Genomic DNA, 8,542 nt, shown 5'->3' with positions numbered 1-8,542 from the left:
GGGAGACGCAAGAGGGAAGAGATATGGGAACATATGTATACGTATAACTGATTCACTTTGCTGTAAAGCAGAAACTAACACACGATTGTAAAGCAATTATACTCCAATAAAGATGTTAAAAAAAAAAAAAAAGAAAGGGACTTAGAAGCCCATATATACCTTTGGACTAGGGGAGGTCCAGGGTAAGAAAGAGCAGAATGCGAATGTCAAAGCAGTGTTTTTTCTTTCACTGTTTCTGAAACGGAAGGGTGACATTACAGCAGTGAATCACATGCTGGGAGTGACAGAGGAGCCCAGAGGACCTGTGGAGAAAATCATAGTAATAGAAATGCACCTACAATTGCCACATCCAAAGGTTATATGCTTGGGGGAATTTTTAATACGTATTTGCTTTGGAACTTCCGGGAGGTGTGTGCGTGTGTGTGTGTGTGTGTGTGTGTGTGTGTGTGTGTGTGTGTGTGTTCTGTTGCCTTACACATTAAATCACAGCAGCTTTCTGAGATGGGAGGTCTTGGACCCCCTTTTCCAGTCTTCATGTAGAGTGGGACCCCACCTTCCCAGCTGGTGATCCGGAGGAGCCAGGTCAGAAGCTGGTCAGGGCCCACTGCTGGCATGAGAGTCAAGGCCAGCCAGACCCCTTAAATATTCTAGGGGGTTTGTCTTCGTTGATTGGGTTGTTCTATGAAAATAGTCTTTCAGTCTTCAAGGGACTCTAGCAGTTTTCTCAAACAGGACAGATCTTGAAATCTGACTTTTCCAGTACCTTGGTTATACCCCAGTCACTGGCTAGTATTATGACACAAAACTTGAGGGAGGTAAGGTACTCAAGCGAAGATTTAAACCCACTTGCAACATTCTCTGAATTATAAAATGAAGTGAATTTTACAAGAAAAAATTTTTACTCATGTGCTTCAAAAAAGCCATTTTGCTCCACAGAGTGAAAGAACATTTTGTAGAACCTGGCATGATAGAAATTGATGGCTTGTTTCATTTTCCCTTGGAGAATTAAAAATGCTTCACATGCATCACTGTATATTTTAAGTAGTCCAATGAGGTATATGTTTAAATGGGATACATAATTTAGTAAAGGTCAGTAGTAAAATGGAACTAATTTTTTATTATGCAAGCAATGACTAATTTTGCACTAGGAAAATAATGCCTTTTATCAAGGAGCAGTTAAGGGGATTTATCTTGCCATCCAGAGATAATTCAGTTATTCCCTTCTGGGTAAAAATTAGCGTTGCAAAACCACATTTTCTGTTTTGTAAGATCGTTTATTTAGTACCCAAAATATTTCTAATAGTTAGGGCATCTGTAAAAGCAGCCATTTACTTTGTCTGCATTATTATTATTTGGCAGACTTCTCAATCTTTGTTTCAGATGCAAGGTACCTGCAGAGTACAGACATTTTGAGATAAGAAAACCTTGAATCCACATTCAGTGTTGAGAAGGTTATACTTATGTATTTCATCTTTCATAATTAAATGTAAAGCACTTATTTGCCTATATCATACTCTTAGATTTTTTTGTTACTATTAGTTTCATGGCCTAAGTCACATTCTTATGAATATTTTGCAACAAATTAAGGAGACTAAAAAGTAAAGCGACTCTTTATTAAACAAATATAACATAATTTATACAGATAGATGAGTGTTGTCTCTTCAGAATAAACCCCTCTGAATTCGGGATCTTTTTTCCAGCAAGGTTGCCTCAGGATCTAGGGCCTTAGCTTTTGAGACTTAAAAGTAACTTGGAACCAAATCTGGTAAATACATAAAGGGTGAGCAGCTTACCGAGATATGCTAAGGAGGGAGCTAGCATATCTTGAGTCTCCATAAAAAGTCTTGTATATATATCAGTGTCCCTGCAAGAAGGGAACTGCTGTCTCCATTTGATAGCTGGGCAAGTTCAAAGAAGTAAATGGCCCACCCAAGTTCACATAACTAGTAAATGGGTTTGATCTCAGAGTGATTTATTCTTCCTGTCTATTGTGCTGATTATTTTATTTATGCTTTTTCTATCTGTGTTTAGAAGAATGTATCTCTATAGTTAAAAAATCGATTTTTTTTTGGTCTGGTTTATGAACCGTTTACAGATGTAAACGAACAAGAGGATATAAAAAATATTTTGAAAAATGTTACCATTATTGAAATAAGCAGCTTCTTGAGAGGAGAACACTAATAGATGTCTGTGTTCTATTAATGTATATGAGAAAATGAGTGAAATTCTGTGTCATATATGATAGATGACCTTACCCATTTTTCTAAATTATCTGACTTGAATGTCACACTGGATTTTTAAAAAATGTGTTAATTAACCTATTGGATTGAGAGTCACTCATTTCACACAGTATGTAAGTGACTTGAGGAACTTTAACTCGATTACTTTTGGCTAGAGAGCTAGAAGCACTTGCTGCCATAAGACTGTGCTTTCATAGACAGATAATCTTGTTGCCTTGGACCACCAGGCAACACTAAAAGTGGGAGTTTAGGCCGCTCTGAGGCTGCGGCCCCAGGTTGGGTCGGAGGCCACTGCCATCTGGAGGTTAGGTCAGAGGGTGCTCTGGGTGGCACAGTGCTTGGTGCAGGTGGTTTTAAGTCTTTAAGGAATTGGAATTTTGCTAGTAATGTCCCTTTTCTAAGGATATCAGCGTAGAATTTTTGAGATGTAGCAAATAAAACATTTTCATATCATAAGTCCCAAGACTACTTATTGCTCTTATGTTTTGTGACTTTTTAATCTACATTATTAAAATTTTTTTATATCATTAAAAAGATACTCCTGTCAAGTCCAAAATATGTAAAGGTGGTATTTAAATTCCACACAGTCCTTGGCACATATGGGTGCCCAAAAAATGTTTTCTGAGCTGAATCGAACACAAAAATTTACAAGGTATGTTGAATGTACTATACCATATTTTATAGTCTCTTACAGAGATCTGTTTGCTGGCATGGGTAAACTTTTTTTTCAAATACACTAAGCAGGACAGTAGAGTATTTCATACAATATAATTGACAAAACGATGAAAAAGTGTTATATACCTAACACATTAAGTAAGGTGGGCCAATGAGACGGAGAACCAGTGGGCTGCGGAGAAGCCAGGCAGGAAGCCCTGTGCTCCTCTGGAAGTGTCAGGGCCAGCTCCAGGTGGTGAGTCTTATTCAAGACAAAGTCATGCCAATCATTTTAAAAAAATCTCTTTCCAGAAACCAAAAGCTCCAGCATCTCCTGCCACAGAAGAGGATCCCTGCCCTTCCTTTCCAAAACCCCCAGTGGACCCCGCGAAGATTAAAAGGATAAGCAGTGCCCGGGCGCGCTTACTCAGGGCGGCCTCGCAGGGGCCTCTTCTGCCAGACAGGACCCTTCCTCCTGCTCAGCGTAAGGCCACATAACATCCTTTAAAACCTGGGGGCAAGCATGTTTCTTGAGTTTGCACGCAAGAGTTATTTTTATATGATGTTTTTCAAACTGCACATGATTTTTTATGTTAACTTAGTTAATATTGTGCAAAAGCTGGTTAAGAAACATTTTATGGGTGTTTATAAAGAATACCTAAACAAAGTTTTTTTAAAAAAAGTTACTTGGTAGAAAAAGAATATTAGGATAAGTGTTCTTTAATGAATGCGTTCACCTATTGATATATTGGAAATCATTTCTAAATTAGAGTTCAAAAAGTTGTTAATTTCATTAGGCGTATTTAAGATTCATATAATGTACACTAAGCTTAGGTCTTTGAAAATAGCTTTCTGATCCCATGTGAAAATGTAAGCACAAGTCGAATGGGGCTTATCCTGTGGCCACAGAAGTGCTGGCATGTATCTAAACCTGGAAACAGAGAAGCTAAAAACCTCAAATCCTAAGGAATGCCCCCAATAATTGGAATCACCCCCTGTCAGGGCACACTAAGAGTTTTTCAAACTGTAGGAAATGTCCCATTAGTTGGATGACAATCGATTTAGTGGATCACACCAACATTTAAAACAATGAAGTAGAATAAAATAGAATGGAAACTATCAGGGCACATTGCAGGCAATAAATGTTAGTGTGGCTTCAAGGACTTTACTTCAGTCACGTACATGTGTGTTCAGGATCATATTACAAGTTTACTATACATTATATTATAAGTTTATCATTACTATATGTAGCCCCAAAAGTTAGAAATCCACTTTAACAGGGGCTGATAGAATTGGCCCTCCTTCAGTCAACAGGATTGATGAAGAGGAGGGATAGGTTTACATTCACAGAGAGGAGATAATCTGAAGATGATCCCGAAAATTACAAGCCACCACCTTAGGATCCTACTTGTTTGACATACGAGCCTTTTCTTTTAATTAGTCACCAACATTTAAATGTAGAAGATCTCACGGAAGAATCTAGATGTGTGACTTTTTGTGAAACATTGGAAGATCTGTCAGCGCTGGGCCCTCCTTCTGTGCAGCCCCCATGGGGAGTGATTGAGCTGAGTAGTCTCCAGCCCCATTAGCCCGGGATATGATCTGCAGTCCCCGTGTCTCCCCCGCCCAATGCACTCGTTTTCCTGTCTGGTCCCTAGTGATCCCTGACGCAGCTGAAGAGGTAGAATCAAGGAGAAAGGAAAAGGCAGAGGCAGCGCAGGGTGTGCGTGCCACACCTCGATGGCGAATGGAGTGTGTAATTAGGCAATCTGCTTTACCTTGATGTCCCAGTTTGTTTCTTTTCTAACAGTCAATCAGATATTTATTGAGCCCCTACTAACTTCCAGGTACCAGTCTAGGCCAACAGAGTCCTGCCCTCAGAGAGCTTGTGAGGGGAGACAGGCAGTAAACTGGAAAAGCCAAGAAGTAAGACAGCAGTTGGGTTCTGAGTGTTAAGAAGAAGGTGAGCTAGATGCTGGGCTGGGGAGCGACTGTGGCAGGAGGAATCGTGTCACCTCTGGAAGGTGTCCTTGAGGTAGACTCTGAGTTGAAATGTGAGTAATGAGGAGAAGGCAGCCTCGGCTGGTGGAGGCCAAGGCCCATGTGGCTGGAAGGGGGAGGGAGCTGAGGACACAGGGCCCATTCAGGGCTGGGCCAGGGGGGACATGGCCAGGACTTTATTCTTCCTGCAGTGAAAAGCCAGGGCAGGGTTTAAGCAAGGGAGAGACGTCATCTGATTTCTGTTTCTTAATAGTAGCTGCACGTTTAGACCCACCCGAGGAACTTTTCAGACGTTGCACCACCAGGGCCCCAGTCAGACCAGTTACATCAGAAAGGATTGGTACGTATGGGAGCCGAGTCCTTGCCAAGGTGAGAGGCAGTGGACTCGGGAGCCACGGTGCGGGGTGAGGTCAGACTCGGATAGGAACAGGGTCACTTCTTGTAAGCAGGATGGCAGAGCTGGAGTGAGGGTTGCAGAGCTGTTGTCTATCAGATGTTTTTGCTTCTGAGCCTTAATGCCGCACACATTTAACTCTCGGTGGCTCCCACTTGAAAATCCTGCTGCTTGCTGAGCTGTTGCCATGTATGTGAAGGTGACAGGAGAGACAGATGTTTCCCCACCAGCCGAAGCGTGTCTCTGTTTCCGTTCTCCCATCCACCCTGTTGGCGGTTGCCCCCTTCACCGCTCCCATCATCCCTGAGGTCTGCGTCAGCACCCAGGAAACAGAGGCAGTAAAAAGTCATTGTCTTTTAAAAGCACACATCACCCAATTTAAAAAAACATTCTAATGCTCCAGCCTTGGACTCACTGTCCTCTGTACAGGAGCTCCCTGGGCTTGTTTCAGAGTCCCTATTGTTTAGAAAAGGTGTCCTTTGTTGGGTAACAGGCTATAAAGGCCTGTGGTGGAGACTGAGACAGAGGGAGTGTCCCTGCCCCTGGTGTGAAGTCATTAGTAGCTGACATCTCCCCAGGCAGGGCTGTTTTGGTGCCGTGGCAGGTTTGGAATTCTTGTTTGAAGAAAGTGAAAGGAGAGATGTGTGTCGTCATATTCGTAGGGCCAGCAGTTTAACTGCTTGTGTTCAAATAGGGTTTTTGGCTGGAGGTGACCGTGTTGCTAACGCCCCCGTTACTCCAGCTGGACGGAGACCTCAGTGCAGGCTCCACCTTCTCACGATCTCTGTCATCTTAGCCACCACGGACAGGCTTCCTACGTGGGCTTCCTAAATATCCCTGGGTTTGTAACCCACTTGTCCCTGGTCGTCCAGTGCTCCTTTCCTGCCCCACCCTCCGCTCGCTGGGGGGCTGCATGTGGGTCAACACAAGGACCCTGGCCCTTGGAGCAGCCAGCAGAGCGTGGGCACCAAGCGCCCACGCAGACATGGCTGTGAGCGGCGGCCTCGTCCCTTCATCCCAGTGGGCCGTGAAAGATGATGGTTTTCTCTCCGTGTGCCATAAGGGACAAGAGGTCAGGAAGCAAATAAAAATTAGATTGCATCATCTTCTTGCTGAAAACCTTTCAGAGGGCCCCCCGTGCCTAAAGGAGTGCTTGCCAAGCAGTTCCAGGGAACACTTTTGGCAAAAACATTAATAGCTTTTCCTTGGAGGAAGGGTCCTGTGCTCAGTGTGTGCCTACTTCCTCTCCCTCCTGGAGAGCCACAGTGCACGTGAGCATATTAAAGGGTGGGGAAGGCCATCTAGTAAAGTCACCTGTTTCATTTTAATTCAGCCCAGCATTTTACAAACCTCCTTGACTGTGGAATCTGTCTTTTGGGGAACACAGTTTGGGAAACACCGACCTAGCGCAGAAGTTGGCAAACTTCTTCTGTAAAGGGCCAGAGAGTGAATATTTTAGACCTAGTGGGCCATAGAGTCTCTGTTCAACCTACTCAACTCTGCCATTGCAGCAGGAAATCAACCATAGGCTGATTTATGGCCGCTAAAAGTTGAATTTCATATAATTTTCACATGTTACAAAATATTGTTCTTTTGATTTCTTTCTTTTTTTTCTTTTTTTTTTTTTTTTTTGCTCAACCATTTAAAAATATAAAAGCCATTCTTAGCTTGCAGGCTATACAGAAACAGGCGGCAGGCCAGGTTTGGTGGGGCTGCAGTTTGCTGACTCCTGGTCCAGGGGATGAAGTCTTCACTGTGCAGCGTGCATAGTTCTGCCCCAGCCTAACATTCCAGGCCCTTCTCGCCCCTCCCCTTTGCCTGCCTACACCCCCTGCCCCTGTCTGCACACCAGCAATATGGAACCCTTCCAGTTCCCCGCACCCATCCTGCTGTTTCATGCCTCATGCAGTCTCTGCTATGTAATTCGCTGGACCCAGGCATAAAGAGAACGTGGAGCTCTTTGTTCAAAAATTGTTTAGAATTTCAGTATGGCAACAGCAAAGCATTAAACCAAGTGCAAGGCCCTTCTAAGCATGGGGCCCTGCTTGACCGTACAGCTTGGACACACTTGAAGCTGACTCTCACGCCAGACTTTTGTTCCCTTTTCTCAGAACTCATTTTTGGCCTCCTGTTAACCCTTTGGAATGCTTTTCAGGCTCCACCTTCTTTATGAATCTTTCCCTGACCAACTCCAACCCCTCAGGACTCCCCTGCTCTCTTACTCGTCCTTACCTGGCGCAGACCACACTGTACTGAATCTCTTTCTGGACGCATCTGCCTCTCTGTTTCCCCTACTAGACTGGACAACTTCAGTAGGAAAAGGGGTTTTCTCTCTTTGAAGCCCGAGACCTTGAAACAGGGTATAGTCTATAGTAAGTGCCAAAGAAAATATCTGTGAAACAGGACAGTTCCTACACGGTAAGGCTACTGGTTGTAGAATCCTTTTGAAGTGTACCATGATCTGTTACAAAATTGGTACAACGTGCTGCACATATTTTCCAGAGAGGCCCAGAGCATCGTTACTTATATTCAGTTGAATGGTGGACATCCAGCAGGAGTAAGAGTGAGCCCCGGGGCCACTCTTCGCTGTAGTAATAACTGACAGCTCGCTCCAGTAGATTGTGAAGACAGAGGGGCTGCAGCTCCTCCGTCCACAAGGAGGGTTGCATTTTTCCCTCTAGAACAGAAGCTCCATGGCGGCTGGGACTTCTCAGTTCACCACTGGACCACCAGCCCCTGGAACAGCATCTGGCACATGGCAGTGGATACTTCATAAATGTTTGTGGAGTGAAATAAATGAATACTAACATATAGGGACAGGCTAACAATGCTTTGTAATCTAAAATGAAGTATGTGCTTTGTAATTCAGTCCTAAAGATATTTAAGGTTGTCTGGTGCTGTGGAGAGAGCCCAGGACTAGAAGTCAGGATTCGTGGGTTCCATTAATAATAATGATCCTAACTTCTAGGTTTTGAGTGTGCTAGCACCATGGAAGTCACTTTACCAGGCCATTATCACTTGGGACCACTTGAGGAAGGGGAGAGAAGCTGAGTGAGCTGCCTGCATCACACAGCCTGTACTTGACCCCAAGTCTGATGGAACGCCAAGCCCATGCTCTCCCCACCGTACAGTCTCGGCTCTCCCCGAACCTGCTCTGTGACCTTAGACTGGTCACCTTACCTTTTGGGTTCTCCATTTTCTCATCTGAATGATGAAGGTTAGACTAGCCAATCTCTAAGGTTCCTTTCTGTGG

The 8,542-nt window shown here is 43.9% G+C and overlaps 1 protein-coding gene across 1 annotated transcript in view; it reads left to right on the top strand.

Moving 5' to 3' along the window:
• ARMC2 (armadillo repeat containing 2) overlaps positions 1–8,542 on the top strand; it is a 112,058-nt gene that overhangs the window by 6,185 nt on the left and 97,331 nt on the right. The window contains exon 3 of the mRNA XM_055087576.1: positions 3,207–3,378. Within this exon, the coding sequence (XP_054943551.1) occupies positions 3,207–3,378 (172 nt within the window). The remainder of the gene's footprint in view (positions 1–3,206; positions 3,379–8,542) is intronic.

Source organism: Physeter macrocephalus, chromosome 10 (assembly GCF_002837175.3).
Source record: "Physeter macrocephalus isolate SW-GA chromosome 10, ASM283717v5, whole genome shotgun sequence".
In the NCBI taxonomy this organism is placed as follows: domain Eukaryota; kingdom Metazoa; phylum Chordata; class Mammalia; order Artiodactyla; family Physeteridae; genus Physeter; species Physeter macrocephalus.
The sequence above is the reverse complement of the archived record's forward strand: the minus strand, read 5'-3'. Positions and strand labels throughout refer to the sequence as shown.